Source organism: Gordionus sp. m RMFG-2023, chromosome 5 (genome assembly GCF_954871325.1).
Source record: "Gordionus sp. m RMFG-2023 chromosome 5, tfGorSpeb1-WG-v2, whole genome shotgun sequence".
NCBI classification, from domain to species: domain Eukaryota; kingdom Metazoa; phylum Nematomorpha; class Gordioida; order Chordodea; family Parachordodidae; genus Gordionus; species Gordionus sp. m RMFG-2023.
The window spans coordinates 11,836,075-11,857,856 of record NC_088779.1 but is presented as its reverse complement, the minus strand read 5'-3'; the positions used below and the strand labels follow the sequence as shown (position 1 = coordinate 11,857,856).

The window sequence follows — 21,782 nt, the reverse complement described above, 5'->3', positions numbered from 1 at the left end:
ATTTCCTTGCACAAAATTGTAAAATGTATTATTTTGCAAATTGTTTCAAAAGGGAAATTTGAAAATATTAGCAGTAAATGAACATTAAAATTCCCTATTATAGCTCAACACAGATTTTTAAATTATCAGCATCTTCCATAGTCAGTTGTCTGATTTACTTATTCAAAATTTGTTTTTAAATCTAATCTAGATATAAATAAAAAAAAATTAAAAGCCTGAAATGTATAGTATAATACAAAATTACATTAGAGGAAGATGAGTTCTTAATAAAATAGTAAGAACATAATGTTATATATCCATATCAGAATATAATAGATCATATACTATATATTCATGTTCCAGTTTTATCATTATGTTTTGTGTCAATATTTTGGGATATAAAACACTATACTTTAACTTAGGTTATCAAAACTGAATTTTCAGTAATTTAAATAATTCTTAGTCCAAAAGTATGAAATCGGTGCCATAATAATTGCTAGGGATTAATTTAAGGAGATAAAAAAAATGTTGAAAATTAATAGAACCTTTTTTATGCAATATATATAGTTTAATTATTTAATATATAATAATTCTCATAATTTAGAAATATTAAAACTTTATGCATGATATTATCTATTAACATAGTAGACTCAACAAAATGATTATGTGCAACTTTGTTATTAAAGATAGACATTTAAATAAGTTTATTTGACATATCATATAATTGGTTTTATAAATAATCAGTTAGGCTACACTACTAGCATTAGATGCAATCCTTGGCCATAAATCGGCACATTCTTTAGCTACTGGACCAGTAATTGCAGAACCTGTATAAATAGATTTTGTAATTACTATTGTACCAATGTTAAATATATTTTAAAATATGGGTTGCTAGTAATGTACAATATAGCACATGATATATATAATTATGTAAAAACATAATATTTTAACGTATGTGCATTCATTTATATAATTTACCTTTCATTTCTCCTTTGTTGTTAACTATAACACCTGCACTATCTTCAAAGTATATAAATGTACCATCTTTCCTTCTATAGGGTTTTCTTTGTCTAATAACAACGGCGGGCATAACTAAAATGTAATAGTTAGAGAAATTAATTATAAAATAAGAAATTAACCTTTTTTTCTTAACTCTGGTTTTCCCTTTTTGACTGTTGCCATAACCATATCTCCTACTGAGGCAGAGGGTAAACGATTTAACCTACCTCTAATTCCATGAACTGATATAATGTAGAGATTTTTTGCCCCTATTAAAATTTAGGTTACATTGTTGATGTTTAAATTTTTACCAGTATTATCTGCACAATTAATAACGGCGCCAACTGGCAATCCTAAAGAAATCCTAAATTTTGCCCCAGAAGAACCAGCGTGTCCTATATTATATCAATATGAAAAGTTTAATAATTTTTTAAATTACCTCGTTTTGACATAATAGTTTATGGATGATAAAAGTCAGATAATATGCCTGGCTTCTCGGGTTATTTAAAAATATTAAATTTTGAAATATGATTAAAAATTATAAAGTATGAAATACATATAGACATCATAATCAAAATAAATATGAATATATACAGAAATTATATATAAAAATATTTATAATTCACGTAAATTTTATGACTAAAATAATGTTTATCTAAAATTAAAAAAATTAACAATTACTTTTACATTTTCTTATTGTATTATTTTCATTTTTTTTATAATATAGAAGATGGAAAACAAATAAAACGCTCCTAAAAATTGAAGCGTTAGCTTAAAATAGTAGAATTTTATAGGAGTGTCTATTAGGATTAGTATCATTAAACCATATTACCAGTGACGTATTGCTTAAAACTTGTGGTGTGAAGAAGGAATTTTTTATATATATCATCAAACAATAATACAAAAATTTTTTTAATTATTAATATAAATAAATTCTTTATTTATATAATGTTTTAAAAATAATGTAACAAATTTAATACCACCAATATCAATGCAAATTAAAAAATATATAAAACTGAATTGAATTTTCAAATATCTTTATTTCTTCGTTTTATGACCTGTATTTCAATAGATTTTATTCGCCCGCGATAATTCCTTTTCGATATTTGGATCTTGAATCTGGAATCCATTCCAATATCGAAGGACATAATATTTTAATATTTTCAAATGTTCTTAATTATTTATTTTTTATATATTAGTCAAACAATAAAAAAAAGGTTAACGAAGGCCTTGATAAAAAATATCCTAATTTATCGATAATTGCAGTGGCGTCGCTAGGGGGGAACGTGCAGGGGCTCGAGCCCCCTGAAAAATTTGAATATCCCCCTGAAGCAAAAATTTTTTTTTAATGGCTCCTTAATATCCAATTGAACTAAAAATAAATTTTTTTGATTGCCCACTGAATGATTTCTTTTATAATTCTATTAAGTAATATATAGATATAATTATATTATTTAGAAATTAATAAGACTATTTAAATTTTTATTAAATAAATATTATTTTAATTATTAGATTAGATTAATACATATAAATTATATTTTCACTATGTCAGCTTACAATCAAATTCTGTATTAAAAATATAATATCAATAACTCACTTAATATTAATTTAGCTTTAACAGTTGAAATTTAATTGACTTTTATTATTTAAATTATTATTTAACCCTAATTAAATAAATATAATCATATAATTTAAAAATTAACAAATTTAATAGTGTAATTAGCCGAATTCAAAATGACTAATCAACTGTATATTTATTTTGAAATTTTATTATCATACCTTAAAAATATTTTCAAGGTCCAAATAAGCATAAGATTTCTTTATAAAAAGTAAGTAGACATATAGTTTATAATCCTCTACTATATACAGTTGTTTATAAATTATTAAATATAATGCCCCTTTTATAGACGTATTTGACAGTTATATAATATATTAAAGTTAATATTATAATGAATTTTACTAATAAATGGTTTTGATGATAAATATAATAACAAATTGCATTCAAGTATTTATAGTTATAAATAATTTTAAAAATCAAACTTTTATTATTCATCCTGCAATAGAAGTAATAAATTTGATATCTTTTCTTCTCTTTTTTTACGTGTTTTAAGGAAAGCTATTTTTTTCTTTTTCGAAAAATAGTCTTGAGTTAAATTTTTAATACAAGTATATTTTTGATATTATTACAAACTACTATTATTTTAAGATATAATATAAGGTGGTGCGACAATATATAAAATCTTAATTGTTTCATCATATCATTCTGGTCCTTATTTTATAGTTAGAAAATGTTTCATTTCTAATATGGCATTGCCGTGTAAATAACTCCAGGTTTCAATATATTTACATAATTATTTATTCCAAAGATTTTTAGTGTTTTTATTTTATCAATATATCCAACATAATAAATTCTGTTATTAGTTTAATAAAATAACATCTTGATTTATTAAAATATTAACCGCAATTGGAAATCTACCTTGTGTGTGTATAACATTATACGGATAGGCGCTTAATTATCACGCATCACGTTTAAATACATAATAAAGTAATACTGTACTCATTTCAATGATAATTATTTTATTTATTATTGTTCATTCACATTATTATAATCAGTGGAAGAGAGTGTATCTACATCCATTGCAAAACAAAAATATTCTCCAAAAATAAGAAATAATATAGATGCAACTACATTTGCAGCAATTGTAATCACTTATCTTGTAGTACAACATTCACAGAGCTACTTATCATTACAATGTGGGTAGAATCTTTCCCCATAATATTTAACGACTCCAAGATAAATGAAAACTTTACTTGTAGAACAAAAATGAGAAAGGATATCATCAATGTTTTAGAACCTGAATTCAGGAAATCAATTCTTGATGTTTTGGAAGATGGGCATACATATGCAATTCTAATAGATGCATCTAATAAGGAAAATATTACAATGTTTCTTTTGATCATTCGCTATTTCAACAAAATTAAGGACGTTTCAAGAAAACTATTAAATTATTTCCCCTCAAATAGTGAAAAATCCAAAAACATAGCTAACCATATAATGGTAAATATAGCAGATTCGGGATTATCAATAAATTGCATGTCAACTTTCTGATCTGATAATGCCTCAGTGAATTTGGAAAAAAACCAAAGTTTTAAATATTTCTTAAATAAAGATTATAAAAGCTGTCCTAACATTTTGAAAATTTTTTTCAGTAATGAATGGCAGAGGTATATTTAGGAATGATTTCACATGTAGGAAATCTACTACATACTGTTAATGTGCAGTTGCAATCAGAAAAATCTTAACAAAGATTCACAAAATTATGCTGCAGATGTGTTAATCTTTACAGTTAAAAATTGACAATAAATTTTATGACGCCATTACTAAAACTTAAAATGTTCAAATATTTTAAAAATACCGATAGACATTGATGTCTTGTTTGAGAATATTGTAATGCTCTCTATATTTGATTTACAATGTAAAAAATATATTTATTTTATGCCAATGTATAAATAAAAAATATGGAAAATTAAATATAATGTTAATTATATTTTATTTGAGATTTAAATAATGGAACTAAACGTTTACCGTTCTTATTGAGATATTTATAAAATTCCTGGCATGACATATTATAAATTTGTTTAACTATTAGCTCGGCCTCTAATGTTGTTAAAGCAATCGGTTTTCCAGGTAGTCCTCATCAGGCTAAAAATGCGCTCGGATGAGGCATTAGAATGAGGTAAGGAGAAGACATACTCGGAATTTTTTCCCTAGCATGGGGATTTATTGTTATTACGAAAAAATTCTACCCGTTTCTCCTCTGCTTTTAGACAATCTAACTTTAAGTTTTCTGGCGAATCATAAAAAATAGAGAGAATTACAATCTCCTCAAACAAGAAATCAATGACTTTCGGTATTTTTAATTTAATTATTAAATTACAAAGACCATCAATTGACGGTTTCTGTTCCAAGGTCATATTTATACATTTGTAAATAGAGTTATTAAAATCAAAGTTTGATTGTAAATATTATAAAATTGTTTTATAAAAATATCTGCTTCATTTATATTAATTAGAGTATTATTTGAACATTTAATATTTTTAGCAATAGCGCCATAAAATTTATAATAAATTTTTAGAGATGAATAGAGCTGTAGCATGATTATGTGAATCTTTATTAATAAAGAATATTCTGCTGAATATTAACTGCATAGATTTCCAGGATTTTCATTGGATGCAAACCCCCTTCAAAAACTTTTGCCTACCCCCCTAAAAAATCCTCGCCGCCTTCGGCGGCGGTGTATCTTTATTTTTATTTTGACCTTTATAATTATATTGATACTCTTTTCAGAGAATTTATAAAGATAACTTAAATTAATTTATCTCTACCAACTAATTTTGATATTATAAAGAATTTATTTTTTAGATAATAAATTCAATCAAAACCTGCATTATTTACAATGAATTAATTATTATGCCATTATGAGCTTGCCATTTAAAAGGATACCAGAAAGTTTTATTTGGAAAACAATGTGTATGATTGTTTGCAATATATAGATTTGGTCGATAATTGTATTATAATAATTCTATAATAAAAGTATTAATTTTTACAGCAATAAATTTTGTCCTATTTCATCTCAAAATTTAATAGATAACCCCCCAAAAATTTCATCCTACCCCCATTAAAGCAGCTTACCCCCTACCCCCTCAAAAAAATAGGATGCAAACTGTTCCTACCCCTCCCGCTCATGTAGACGCTGGATTTCCTAAATGTGAAACTAATCTCAAATATGCTTCTGCCATTTCATACTTGAAAAAATTTTCAAATTTTTAGGACAGCTTTTAAAATCTTTATTTAAAAAGTATTTTTTTAAGGGTTTGTAAAATTTTAAATTTCTATCGATGGCAGGTATTAATGATAACCACGTGATAGGTACATATCGCAACAACTCACACCATTCCAAGTCAGACCACTTGTTTAATTACATAGCAACTTTTTTTATTCAAATCAGCCTTCTTTTTAGAAGGAATCCCGCTAATAATATGGATCTTGATGTCGACGCTTCTACATGAACTTTAAGGAGTCAACTAAGTGGCTAGAGAAAAACAATATTTTATACATTTAAAATATTTTAATGTCCCGTCATTATATTTTAGACAAAATAACTACATCGACTACTCTAAATATTTTTTTTCTTCTAAACTCTCTTTTATTACGACACATAATATAAATGGATATGGAACAGACCCCTCATTCTTATCAATATCTTACTAACATATTGTACAGACAAACCTTGCCATCGAATCGATAATCAACACATCAACACGCAGCGATACGATGGAAGATTTCAATAAGCTCATGTTTCTAATGGGAATGCAATATTTAATCCCAAAGTATTTACTACCAAGTGAGTGCTCCTCATAACAGACTTCTATTAATAATTAGAACTGAAAACAATCACGTTAATTTTAAAAATTGGAACCAGAATTATTGCTTTACAAAAACCAAACAAAGACATCCTGCCAATAGCATTCAACATTCTGACGCCTTGCCACGAAGAGGATTTATTCCATGAAAGTTGGCTACTCACCTTCTCACTTTGTTTCATTTAGTAATACGACTTATTAGCTAATGTGAGACTGTTGTACAACTCACACACATGTTTATCAGGAAAGTAAATCCACAAATGAAATACTAATCAAAATTGATTGTGTATTCTTACACTCAACTAACTCATGATTCCTCTTATTTTGCCAAATTCCTATACACTTGTTACCAATTTCCTAATTTAATAATTCAACTCTCACTAAATAATTTCAACTAAAAGCATTCAACAAGATAATAAATTTGGATCGCTTTTATTTTGCCTAGAACTCGATGAGAAATTCATATCACCAACTTTGCACGTTCTTCATCACGCCATGTCTGTGTTCCTTGTGACGTTATCAAGAAGACTTTACATATATTTAGAGCTTTTGGTTTCATTCTCAACCCCTGCCCAAATTTCTGTAACTAAATTCCTAATTCGAATCTTCACAATTTTAAAATCCCTTTCAAGGAGAAACTAACATATTTAGTAGATACGCCTGCAAGTTAATTCACTATTATCAGTGCCTTCTTCCATTTTACTAATGATATCTTTCTTAAGATTGATTACCTTCCTCACCTAATATTCTCATCATTATTCTTCTTAAAAAACTTCTTTCGTCCCTGTGCTTTGCCCTCATCAATTCCTATATTTTAATTTCCCATTCCTCTAAGTATTTATGAAAAGGGAAGAATATAAAATTCAATTAACCTCTATAGGCTCAAGCTTTATTATTAAGCAAAAATAGTGGCTTGAGGTCAGATCTAACATCGATCTAGCTTTCCATACCTTTATTTCGAACAATCTATTTTACAAATCCATTATCAATGCTCATCTCAAAAAAAACTTTTCTTAGAAGACCCTTTATAGCTATAGAAAACCCGAATCGTTGATGTCCTATCCCGTAAACCAATAGTTGATGAATTAAATTCGTTAAAACATCTCATCATAATTATTTCCACATCCATAGATAAGTACATTCATTGCCTTTTGCAAGAATCATGTAGTATATGGCATATACAACTAATTGGTATTAATTCATTATTGTGCTGCCTCAATTAGGTAACTTTGGTTTCTGCCAAAATTTACAGAGGCATTATCAGCGTAGAAAGCTGACATGCAAATCATTGATAACCCTGAATCAGCTATATTTACCATTATGTGGCTAGCTACATCGTTGAATTTTCCACTATCCGAGGAAAATTTTTTAACAGTATTATAGAAATGTTCTTATTCTTGTTGAAATAGCGAAAGATCTTATTAGATGCATCTGTCAGAATTGCATATGGATGCCCATCTTTCAAATTGTCTAGAATTGACCTCTAGGATTCAGGTACTAAAACACTTGTGATAGCCTTGCTCATTTTTGTTCTACCACAAGTAAGGTTTGCACTCATATTGGAGTTGTTAAACATCATGGGAAAAAGATTCAACCCACATTGTGATGATATAGCTTTGTGAATGTTGAACTACATGATAGGTGTATACGATTTCCGCAACTGTAGTTGCATTTTTTGGAGAATATTTTTGTATTGCAATCGATGTTGATATACTCCCCTGAAATGATGTTGATTTATTATTGGATAAAAATAAAACAGGATAGAAAGAAATTTACAAACTAGATATGTTATTCGAATAAATATTTAAAATTTATTTTAAAAATATAAAATAATCAATTACTGTCTCTCAAAATTATTATTTATATATATTAAAAACGTTAAAATACTATTAAAAAAAATTGTGGGAGAAATCAAAAAATTGCAGTAGATTTTTGCGGGAGATTTCCAATTGCAGCAGTTTTGCGAGAGAGAGATGTCTGCTGTAAACTAAAAAATTGCGGGAGTCCCCCGCTGATGGGGGGAGACATGGCAACCCTGGTCAAATGGCGTCTAGTTTCTATAACTAAAAATCAAATATTTTTATATTAATAAAAAATTCATTAAAAAAATTGATAAATTTAGATATATTTTAAAAAATTTCTAAGGTCCGACCTGACCCGGCCACAATTTTTTTAAAAAATATTAGGCACGACTCCGATTTTTTTTTAAAAAATAGGCCAGGCCCGAACAGCAGCAAAACGCAATTTCATTTCCGACTTTTTATTATAAATAAAGGATAAATTAGCATTTTTCTCGGATTTGGAATAGCAAAGATAATTATTAAATGTAACTTTCAAAATTAATGCTTTTTTTTATTTTTAAATTTAAATTTATGCGAACTCAGGGCGTTAAGTATCATATTAGTGCCTAGACAGATCTTGCTTAAAATTCTTCTTTGAAGATATTTTGTACGTACAACTCTTAGAACAAGATTCCAAATTTTAACTATTTTTTTAAATTTTTTTTTAAAATAAACAAAAATACTGAATTTAATTTATTTATGTTTTTTGTTTTATATGTATGGCTCGGCGCCACATATATAAAATAATAATTAAATAAAATGAATATATTCGGTATCGTGCTGCATGATATACTTTCTTTTTGTGTTTTGTCGCGTGACTTTTTGCTAAATATTGCTTAAACTTAAAATTTGTATGCTCAATTTAACAATATGATTGAATATTAAAATCAAATTTAATAATGGTATTAATATCAGAGACCTGCAGAGGTACCATTTGCACGGCCCGGCCAGGTTTTAAAATTTTTAGGCCCGGCCCGGATATTTTAAAAAAAAATTTTTTACGGCCCGGCCCGGATTAAAAAATTTAAGGCCCGGCCCGGCCCGGCCCGGCCCTGATATTTTTTTAAAAAATTTTTTACGGCCCGGCCCGTCCCGGCCCGGCCCGGAATTTAAAATTTAAGGCCCGGCCCGGATATAAGTATATTTCATATTTTATTCAGATATTTAATTACAAATTGATACTATAAAAAATTTGTGCAAATAATATTTTTGAATATAAAAGATTCTATTTGTGATTTTTAATTTTTATTTAAAAAATACATGTAAAAAGCTAATATTTTGAGAATATTATATTAAATTTATAAAAATTATAAAACTGTTATTTATAAAAATGGATATTTTGAGCATATACTATATTTTATATTGCATTTATAAAAATAAAACTAATATTCATAAAAATGGTAATAATATTTTGAGCATATACTATATTTTATATTGCATTTAAAAATAATAAAATTAATATATAATTTATAAAAATGGAAAATATTTTGAGAATATAATATATTGTATTTAATTTACTATTTAATTTATAAAGTAAAAATAAATCGCTATTTAAAAAAATGCATGTATAATAAATAGTATTTTGAAAATATAATCAAATTGCACAATATTAATATAATTTATTTTATAATATAAATTTTTAACAAAAGAAGATAATTGTATAATATAATATATTGTAAAAAAAAATAATAAAAAACTTTAATGACTCAAGGTAAAATATAATAAATGCAATAAATATTTGACAGTTTGCAAAGTAAAAAACCAGCATGATTGACGAAACCCTATACTCAAGAAAGATATTAAAAATTCACAAATTATCATGAAGAAAGAGAAGCATATCTACCTTTTCAGGTTGAAGATTACTTCTTCTTTCTTCAAGAATTCTTCCAGTAGTGGAAAAATTCCGCTCACAGCTTGCACTTGAAGCAGGAATAGCCAATACCCGTTTTGCCAATTTTGCTAAAATTGGGAATTCGCTTTGATGAGAAGCCCACCACTCTAACAAATTATCCACCTTAAATGTTTCATCTATTTTTTTATTTATGTAATTATAATATTCATCATCGGGTATTGACATATTACCAGAATTACCATCGCCCCATTTGTCATAAAACGATTCAGTTTGTTTAACAACAGTCGTAATTTGACTGGTCGATGGTATTTCATTTACTTCCTGAGCCTCTTGTGATTTAATATAATCTTTTATATAGTTTTCCGTCATCTTGCGATCTGTCCCTGACAACATACGTAATTGTTTGAATTTGGGACAGAGAAAAAGAGAAATAAAATGATACTTGTGTAAAACAAATTTTTCAATTAAAAAATGCTTTATATTAAGTAATATCAATTTTATTTCTCTTTTTTCGCTTTGAAAGGTATTACAAACTTCAAGAAGTTCATAATACCATATTACCACTTTAAAAAGAGTACAAGAGTCCGACTGTAACTCAACAATAGCTCTGTTAAAATTCTCAAGAATGTTGACTAGATCCCGAAGGATCGGAAAGTCTATAATATAATACTTTTCCGATCCCCCATGTTCTAGAAGAACTTTTTTAATTTCTTCATTTTGAGAATAAACAGAATTGAGCATATTGTATTTAGAGTTCTAGCGGACTTCTATATTTTGATAAAGGGCTTTTAAATGCTGGCATTTATTACTTTGTTTTAAATGCCCCACTAATATTTTAGTATTATCTATTTTTGATTTTATTAATGGGGCATTACTTTCCAAATATTTGGAGTTAAATGAATTTCTTAAAATTGTATTTAATAAATGACAAGAACAATTTAATCGTTCATTTAACTCCAATGCTTTTATAATATTTTTACCTTGGTCTGTAACAAAAATTATATTAATAAAATCGTTATTGTTAAAACTAAAATTATGAAAATTTTTTAATAGTTCATCCTTAACTACTTGGCTAGTCTTAGACACTTCTTTAAATTTATCGGTAAATAGGTTTCTCTTCACTAACTTCCAGTCATCTGATATATAGTGCATGTTAACTGTTATAAACGAGTTCTTTTTATGGTCATCGCACCATATATCAGTGGAAGCAGCCATAAATCGATTCTTGATTATTGGGGCAATAGTATCAACCAAAATGGTTCTTATTTTATTACATTTTTCTTTAAGGTGGCGTGATAGAGTGGTGGGATGTGAAATTAATGAGTTGATATCTATTTTACCATATGTTGCCCCAACATCGACTAGAGCCTGGCTGAATTCAAGAAACCCATTCCCAGCTATCATTTCGAAAGGTCTAATATCTTTTGCGCAAAGTGAAGGAATGATCTATAAATTTTTGTTTTAAATATTTCATATTACATTTATAAGTGGGTTTTTCAGGTGTAAAAAAAAATTATTAATTTTCATGGATTTACCATCACATTTATGTCTTTTTAAATGTGATGTACCATGGTTGTAATTATAAGATAATAAATTTGAACAATTTATGCATTGCACATAGCCAATATTTTTTTTATTATTATTATCTATGATTATTTGAAATTTAGTCCAAATATCAGATTTTAAAGTATTATTAGTATTTTTAAAAGAATAAATATTATTTTTAATTTTGTCAATTATATCATTAGTGTTTTGTGCCATGATATTCCTTTTATTGATTGTTTTGGAAATATTCAAATTTAGATAAGAATTATAAGATTTATATTTAATATTAATTTTTACTTTAGCTTCTTGAATGCTTAAAATTGATTGAGTATCACTAATTCTAATGATAATAAATATTAATTAATTATTTATATCTTACATTGATTATAAATATCTAATATCAATATTTATTAAATAATGTAGATTGAAATTATTATATTTATTTATTATAATAAATTTAAACTGAATATTATAGTTATAAGAAAAAGTATGTTATTAAAATTTTATATTATTTACAAAAAGATTCAATCTAATTTGAAATAGATTTTATAAACTAATATATGAAGCTAAAAAATATCAATGTACATTTTTATTTTAAGAGAATAATTCAAATTTTGAAATCATTTATTCTGAAAATTTTATCAATGTTTAAATTTAATTTTACAGTAAGATAAAATTATTAGCAAAATAGAATTTTTTATTACTTAAATCTGTTTATGGGATATATCCACTTCTAAACTATTCTTCTAACACAACTGTTCTAAGTCTAACTTCTAAGTAAGTAATTTAAAATGGAGTTTTCCGGTATCTTTCAGGAAATTAATTTAGATCGATCTGTGGGTGTTAGGTAGTGTTAACCATCACCCAATATTATATTAATCATAACTATAATATAATATAATCTTATAACCAATAACTCATAATGTAAAATTTTTTATAAAAAATATTAAGGTCCGGCCCGGCCCGGGTTTAAAAATCTTAGGCCCGGCCCGGATATATTTTAAAAAATTTTTTTAGGCCCGGCCCGGCCCGGCCCGGGTATATTTAAAAAATTTAAAATACGGCCGGGCCGGGCTTAGGGCCGGGCTTGCAGGTCTTTGATTAATATAAATGGTATTAATATAAATTTTAATAAATATATAATTGTAACATTTAACATAATATAATTTTAATATAATATTTAAAGTAATTAATATATTTAATTTAAATTAATTTGATATAAAAAAAATATATAAATTATATTAATATATTTTTTAGTAATATATGATTGTAATATTTAATATGATTTAATTATAATATAATATTTTAAGATATATATATAATATTGAATTATAAATAAATTATATAAAAAGGTAAATAATATTATAAATATATAAATAATATTATAAATATATAATTTTTCTTTATATGATATTAATCTAATATTAAATACTTAAATAGTAAAATCTATCTAATCTGTAAAAGTTAAATTTTTAATATTTTTTTCTCTCGCTTCAAACTTATAGGGGCCATTTTGATAGCCATTTTAGCTTATTTGCCTTTTTGATATTTTTAAGATAGAGCGCACCCGAACCATTCGATTATATCATCTTTAAAATTATAGATTAAGAAAAACAATTTTTGTTTTTATATACGAGGGAAGGGGGTGGGTAGGGATAATTATTTTATGCATGATTAAGATATCATCTAAAGTATATTTGTCCAATCTAGTTCGTATTGTGGTTACTATCGGCTAGTGCCCTGTAGGAACTCCACCATTACTTGCGAGCAAGGAGCAGCTAGAACTAATCTAAAGGGTGTATAATTAAGGTAATTGAAACTTTTGGATAACCAATATTGCCAAATATTTTGATCGGAAGGCAATTTTTGCCTATTTATTAAGCAATTAATGAATTGTGTTATCCATAAGCGAATTAATGTTAAATAACAAATATATGTACTTCGGCTCAAAATTAAATCGAGCCAACTCATCTTTACGACTTTAGGCAAGATCTCGAAAATTATTAATTAAATAAACATATATTGCCCGCATTTTTTTGATGATATATGAATTATAAAAATCTAAAAATCGATAAATTCTTATAAGATAATTATTTCGAATTCGATGTTAATTATTTAATTAATATTGAATTATTCGCTCTCTATTTTTAAAATTGGGTTATCAATCACAACTTGCGACTCGCTTTGCTAGTGTAAAGCAATAATTATACAATATTCTCAAGATAAGACCATTTTATAAAAAAGGTCTGAACACGGGTCTGAACCCCGGGCTTGGACACCGAGTCTGAACCATGGGTCTCGGGTCTGTGCACCAGGTTCGTTCTCAGAGCCGGCCTGAGCATCAAATTGGGTCTTAAATTTTACAACCAAGCTAATTAACAACAGTACCTAATGTCGATATAAGATAAAACCATGGAAGTATAGAATGTATTGAAGACTTTTTTTTCTTTTTTTGAACCTCTTCTTTTTGTCGTAACTAGGAGCTATAAAATTTTTAAAATATTCTTATTCTATATTAATATTACAATAATAGGCTTACTTTATAAGTATATTCTTAATCATCTTAAAATTTCTCAAATATTTACATAACTATCAAATTTTGTTATTTTCACTACTAAAATGTCATAAAATACATTTAAAAGAATTATTAATTAAAAAAATAATATTTGATTATGTTAAAATTATTCGAATTGTAATGCGAATTAGATTTAAACGAATCAAATAGGTTCACTTACACATTAGGTAATGATAGGGCTCTTACTTGACGGAAAAATTATGTTTCACCTCACAACATTTCTTAAATATGACAATGGAAATTTTTATATTTGCTTGTTGCAAAGGCTTACAATATATCTCTAATATAGATCAAGTTATCAAAATTATTTAACTTGCGAAGACTCGATTTTATGAGTTTCACAATTCTTTTCCATCATCACCTATTTTGACTGTTAAACCGAGTTGAATTTAACCCCCCCCCCCCCCTACTACCCCTTAAACATAAAATATTAATAATTCTTCCTACGATTAATGAAAGTGATTAATTACTCAAATCGAATATGATGATGTATAATTCCCAATGTAATTTTATATAGTTGATAAATACCTAAAATACATATTCATAATATCAAAGGGTACTATTTAATAGCTTAATTTATAATAGGAATTGAAAGAATTCCTACATACAGAAATTAACCCAGGTTTAAAAAATGAATAAAAATATTAAAATTTCTTAGTCATATTATAGAAATGGTGGGAAAGAAAATAAGATGTTTGGTTGAGTTTGAGCTCCAAGTGAGAGGGTGAAAGTAAATGAGATTTTATGTTAAAATCTAATTCGTATTACAATTAGAAAAAATTAAACATGATTATTACTGAATTAATTAGTAAATCTTTAAAATTTATTCTCTGCCATTACAGCTCATTTTAGTTGCTCAATTATATTTTTCATAATTGTACCCCAATACCCGCCTTCCGTTTTTTATATAATTTTGTATTTAGTTTTTTTATAGTAAACATTTATAGAGTTGCATTGTTAAAATGTAAATTTGAAATATAAATAAGTAATATTATATATATTTTTTTATGGAGAAATAACAATCAAAATTAATGATTAAAAATTTTATTAAAGATGCTTCGAAAATAATATTTATTTGAATCATAAAATTATTTGCCATATATATTATGAAGCTTTTAAAAGATATGAATTGCATTAGGACAACGGTAGAAGATACCGGAATAGATAAGATCCTGCAAAATTGGATATACCTGACAGGTATAATTTGAATTTACTGTTAAAAGTCAAGTCTTATCAGGTTTAATATTTTAGAAAATTTAATATATAGGAATACATTGAACATGCAGTATTTATTGGCCCAGGTTTAAACAAATATTAAAATTTCATATGTCATGAAAGAAAAACATGATGAATTTTTTGTGGAATTAGAGCCTTTAGATATATGCGAGGAGAAAGTGAAAGTTGATGATTTATTTGATCTCTTTAAATTAAGATTTTCCAGGTTTGATAAATTATATATTTTTTATGATAAGTATTAGCATCAAATTAATGAACTAAACCAAGATATTTTCAACGACATAGAATTATCATCGTTACATTGCCTGAAATACTCAAGCTAGAGGTGCCAATTAAGAGAAACACCCAATAAGATTTCAAAATTGGTTAAGGAGGTAGGAAATTAATTTTATTATTATTATTATTATAACTCTTTAAAGAGTTTGGATATGAAGAAGAAAATTTCTATTTTAATATAAACTAATAGGTAAAATATTTTGATATGCCTTATCATTTTAATTTGCTTATTTAAATATAAATAATCTATTGATTACCCCCCCCCCCCCCCCCCCCTGTTTATAACTGACCAAAATTATAAGTTTCAGTATGTATTTTTGATTTATAACAATTATTTTCCAAAAGAAATTTTAGAAAGCACAAGATATGTAAACAATCTTTTATTCTCCTTCCAGTTCGAACATCATAGAATAAAAAAATTAACATTACCCATATTTTTAATGTAAATTCGAACAAATAAAACGAGCATTCTTATCAAATTGTTTTTAGAGCTTTGTACTTCCATAATTTATTTAAATTGGTGTTTATTAACTGATAAACTTTGTAATTTTTATAGAAAAAAATATTTCAACTTTCTTTTTATTTATACCTATATGAATTTCTTTGAATATTTTTTTAAAAGTATTAAAATAATTAACAGCATATTCCGACTATATTTAAAAATTTTTTACGTTATTACTAAAACATTACATAAAATAATTTAACTTGTAAAATTCTAATTAATCAACATATTATGTTAATGAAAATGAACACATTATGTTATATTTTTTTTAGTTTAAGGATGTTTTTTATAGCGATTTAGAAAAATAAAAAATGATTTTCTTAAAGCCTATAATTTAGAATTTTCACTATCTCTGTAATTAATTTGCAAAAATTTAATTATGTAAATATATATTTTTTTTCTATTAATCTAAGCAGTTTTAAAAAATATATTATTATATTTTCAATTTATATGATGATTATGATTTCGTTTTTTTATAAGTATAATAAAATAAATATTGTTTTTAATTTTAACTTTAATTCGTGAAGATGTAAAATGTTGTATAAGAGTTGTTAAACTTACTTTTAAAAGTAGTACGCTACCGCTAACGTTATCTCTCAAAAATGTAGCGCGCTACAGCTATCGCTACCCATCAAAAAAGTAGTGCGCTATTAACTATTTTTTAAGAGTAGCTTTGGCTACCTTTTGGGCTACTTTTTATAAAATAAATTTGTTTTATTTTTTGGTTGTAATCGAATTGCATAGTATATAATACATAAAAATCAATATTTATAAATATTTAAATATAGTTCGTTTTGATTATAAAAAAAATTATGTAAAAAGACTATAATTTATGTAATAAAAATAATTATTTATGGTAATATACATAGTTTTTCCTTGCTAACTAAATAACCTTTCAACATTAGCACTTGAGAGCAAGACAGTATTTAATTTTATATACATGTTTTTAATATAAGAAAAATTATCAAAAATACTCATATGGGTATTTTTAGATTTAAAAAACGTGTCTAGGGGATTTCCTATTATATTAGTATCTTTTATTTCAAAAATTATCAGTGGAAGTCGTTTCTATGTTTCCAACTAGGGCATCTATGTCTACTATCTCAATCATTAGTGCCTGGCGACAAAAAATTGTTGTTCCATAGGATAGTTTTAATCATTATGATAAATGATGGATTATCAACTAATGACATTGGCTAAAATGTATCAATTATAAAATCGACAATGACTTTTCAACCAGTTTCTGAGAAATATTGGCATATATTATTACTCAATTTATATTAAAATTTTTTTATTATTGTTATCAAGAACATTTTCTTCCAGGGTACCTTCATTTATTTGACTCACTTACATCGATTTGGTTATCAATTTGCTATGACATTTTAAATAATTTACACCAGAGGATAATAATACAAATTGAAAATATAAATTTCAAAACTTAAAATTATAATTAATTTTGATATTATATTTAAATTTTCATGTTTATAGTTGCATTCATTCTTTTTAAAAAATATCGCACTATATAAATAAATAATTGGAAAAAAAGTTGCAAGCTAGTGGCTATCGCTACCAAAAAAGATAGCGCATAGCGCGCTACTTTAGTAACTCTGGTTGTATAATATTGTTTTCGTATTAAGAAATGCTGTCTTAAAAGGAAGAAGGTTCGAGTGAACGGTATAAGAGTATTGTTATTTTTTAAAATATTTTTATCTATGATGTTCGAATTGAAACATAACATTTAAAAAATGTTTACATATTTTGGGTTCTCATAATATGAGTTTCTGTTAGAAAACAATGAAAGTCCTGCAATTAATGATAAATTTTCAATCGAGTGGCCAGATTAACAGTAATTCTTTATTAATGATGAACATTTTAAAATATGATTAAATAATTTAAAGTTGAACATTATATTTACTGTTTTTATCAGATCCTTTTTAACCAAATTCATTTATTATTGATTATTACACATTATTGACAATATAATATTTAATTTATCATTAATATATTTTAATATCTTACATAATACACACTTGATTTCTATTTTTTTTATCTAAAGTCTTGATTTAAACCAACCATTTATATTCAATTATTTTCAGAGTAAACTTCCCTACAACTCTTTTATTTCTTTTTATTTATCACCCTAACATTGTCTGTAGATCATTGACTCCTATTCATCTTCAACATTACTTCCACCAATCCTAAAATCAACTTCATTTTCCTCTTTCCTTCAGTTTTCACATAATAACAAATATAATGATTCTGCCCTTGAAAATTAGTCATTACCATTAGTGGGCAAGACACCATTAAAAAAAAACGCTTAAATGGGAAAAATATGTATGGCTATCTTTTGATCGCAGGATTCAGATTTTACTGTGGATATAGTCTTCATAAAAAAAGGATGGTAACAAACAAAATCTATTACAAAAATCGGAGAATATCAGAAATATTTTAAATAAAGAACCTAGGTTAAATAAATAAATATTTTATATTGGAATAATCGATATCTTGAAATGTAAATTGCCCGATATAATAATGGCAGTGCCGGTTACCCAAGTCAGTGTGAACAGATGTTACTCAACTATTAATACTATCTCCTTATAGATGTAATTTAAGTGAGATGAATCTTCAAAATATATTAATTGTGTGGTTTAATAAAAAAAATTTAAGTAAATAATAATTGTTTATTTATTTGTTATATTTATAAATTCTATTATTTTATAATGTGTAATTTATAAAAATGAATGCTTTATTTAATGATGAAATAAAAAAACGTACCTTATAAATAATTCGAATGTAGGTTTGTATTCAAAAGTGTTCAAACCGGTTTTTTGAGGTTCGAACCGATATTTCTACTTTTTACTAACCGAACCTGAACCTTAAACTGCTATTTATATATCCAACCATGAACCGTTATTCGTTTTGGATCCCTGCTAAAGGCACCTACCTTACATTTAAAACCTTCCAATTATAAATTTAATGTATTTATAGATTTAGTATTTTAAATAGACAGCTTTAAAATATAAAGAAATAACGCATATTGTAAATTTTAAAAAAATAGAGTTGGGCCATTAAAATTTTCCGAAAAATCATTTGTGAGGCCTGGCCCTATTTTTTATGTATGGATAGTCCGGTCCCATGCGGGCTTTGTAGATCTATAATCTGAAGCCCTATCTCCATTTAGGTTGGGACTCGTTCTCCCTAACCATTATATTTTTTAACTGCATATAATTGTCATCCTCAACTCCTTATCCAATGGCAATAAAGCAAGCTTCAACAATTACTGACTTGATCTTTGTGCTAGGCATTTTACCATTTAAAATATATCTCTTCCAAATTAAATTGAAGAATACTCTTATATAAAAATCAACAATTTTTCACATATTTATTTTAAAATTTATAATATAAATGTTATTATATATTTATAGAACATACAGTTTCATGATAATTTTCAAAATTATAAACCATAAAAAAAGAAGAATAAATCGCATAATTGACTAAATTAAATGAATGATATCATTCATACATTATTTTTTCCTCTCGTGACTTCAAAAATAGTTATAATGAATTAAAGTAATTTGTGGTATATATACATAATAAACACTAAAATACCAGAATATATCAAAAAAATATTATATAATGATCATGATCTTAATTCGAACAATTTAAAAAAAAATTATCTACGCTCAATCAGATTTAGCCACGATATCCCTAACCATATATACAGTAGTAGACTAACCTAATTCACATTTCACATCAAACTCATCAATATAAAAAACAAAGTGCAGAAAAAAATAGTCATATTTTATATAAAAATGACTTACCCCGAAAGAATGTATTCCAACATCCGGCATTATAATAATATTGAATTTTAAAAAAAAATGCATTTAAAAGTAATTATAATTTGGTTTAAAAAAAGAATATATAAATTAACCAAAACAAGGTGTAAAAAATTTTAAAAAAGGCGAATAATTTATATGAGATGATTATTTCATTTTAAATATAAATTTGTAATTTTTGGAATAATAGCGCCAATGGTATTTTGATAATCATTTTTTTTCCCTAAATTATTTAATAATTTTTTTAAAAAAGGAATAATGCTAACAAAATATTTTTTTTAAAAAGGGGAAATGAAAAGCATTAATACAAAGATCGACCAATTATTTTTAAAATAATATTTTTTTGGTTATTATACTTTTTTGAAGCAAAAGCTATTTAGAGTTTTTTTTAAAAAAGGAAGAAGAATTATGACGAAAACTGAACTAGATTCGATAGATGTGAATTTAAAATACGAAAAAAATAATATAATATTTACACGTTTATGATATCTTGTTTTAAAGGACAAACAAGACCGTATGCAGAAAAGTAATTATAAACATAATTTAAAAAAAGTGTTGTTTTGATAAAATATAGAATTCATTTACCACTCAATCATATTTCGATCTTCGAGACACATATAAATATATATAAAATTGACTATTTAATTTTTGGTGTGTAAATTTGATTAGTAATAGGTTTCTCTTTCGACCCATCCCCCTGGATTGTGCCTGATAATGTACTTTCTAATTTCGTCGTAAACAAATATCAGTATGCTAAAAGGTATACCTGGCAGCCACCATAAAAATCTGTTAAAATGAGATGATATTAATAAATAATTATTTTTTTAAAAAGGTATAAAAAAAAGAGATCATTAAATTAAGATTAATGAGATTTGCTATATATTAGGAATATTGATAAATTAAAATATTATATATTTGGTTATTAAATAATAATATGTTTAAATTTTATATCACGCATTTATTAAATTATGTTTTATAACTTAGTTTAAAGCTATTCAAATTTGACTATCTTTACTTTTCATTTTACATTTTATTATTAACCTTTTCTTATAAATTTATTATTTATATTCTAATTTTTAGTTTTGTAAAAAGATATAAACACAAGATAAAAAAGTTAATAAAAGAGATGAATTATTTTAAAAACAATTATCTTTTCTTTTAAAGATTTTATAGAGTATTTCACTTATATAATTTATTAAAACTGTTTTAGCCCTTAGTATATTTAGTTTATAATATATTTAGCTTCATTGTATCAATTCTAGCTTTTATACAATATAATTGATTTAATATTAATATACATTAAAATTTTACATTTAGCATTAATGTACAAAAAATTTAATGCAAAAAACTATATAATTTAATCTTTTATGAATAGATGTTAAATAAAGAATAATTTATTAAAATATTAAAAGATAATTTTTAAACAGGCTTAAGATGGAAAAGTGGGAAATTTGTCTGTTCTCATAAATATCATTTTAAGACAATAAAAATTTCTTCCTACAGCCCCCCTCTTTCCCCTATAATTTGAACGAAAAACAATTAAAAGTTAATAAATAAAAAAAAGTAAAAACCGAATATTATATAAAAATATAATATAGCCAAAGGTCTACGATATGTGGATCTAAAAATAAAATTTATGGCAGAAAACCTGGCCGTATGGTATGCCTATGCCATACTTAACGTAGCTTTAAACGCCAATAAAAACTATTTTAGATTT

The 21,782-nt window shown here is 25.5% G+C and overlaps 2 protein-coding genes across 5 annotated transcripts in view; both read right to left on the bottom strand.

Moving 5' to 3' along the window:
* Positions 1-592: 592 nt before the first annotated feature.
* Positions 593-1,492, bottom strand: LOC135929402 (large ribosomal subunit protein uL14). Its single transcript, XM_065465962.1, has 5 exons — positions 1,418-1,492; positions 1,290-1,373; positions 1,119-1,247; positions 958-1,071; positions 593-806 (listed from the first exon to the last, which is right to left on the bottom strand). Exons 1-5 carry the CDS (start codon positions 1,428-1,430, stop codon positions 724-726), a joined length of 423 nt encoding a protein of 140 aa, XP_065322034.1. The 5' UTR covers positions 1,431-1,492; the 3' UTR covers positions 593-723.
* Positions 1,493-19,714: 18,222 nt separating this feature from the next.
* The window catches only part of LOC135930218 (sodium/potassium-transporting ATPase subunit alpha-B-like), a 36,044-nt gene continuing 33,976 nt past the window's right edge, over positions 19,715-21,782 (bottom strand). For all 4 annotated transcript variants that reach the window (XM_065467001.1, XM_065467002.1, XM_065466999.1 and 1 more), the window contains exon 22: positions 19,715-20,851. In XM_065467001.1, coding sequence (XP_065323073.1) covers positions 20,731-20,851 — 121 coding nt within the window. In that variant the 3' untranslated portion in view covers positions 19,715-20,730. The remainder of the gene's footprint in view (positions 20,852-21,782) is intronic.

What these genes read in the sequence shown, in the direction of transcription:
- LOC135929402 (XM_065465962.1), bottom strand. An exon ending in TAATTGTGCAGATAATACTG is followed by an intron (nt 1,248 to 1,289) that starts GTAAAAATTTAA and finishes AAATTTTAATAG; the next exon opens with GGGCAAAAAATCTCTACATT. An exon ending in CAACAAAGGAGAAATGAAAG is followed by an intron (nt 807 to 957) that starts GTAAATTATATA and finishes CTATTTATACAG; the next exon opens with GTTCTGCAATTACTGGTCCA.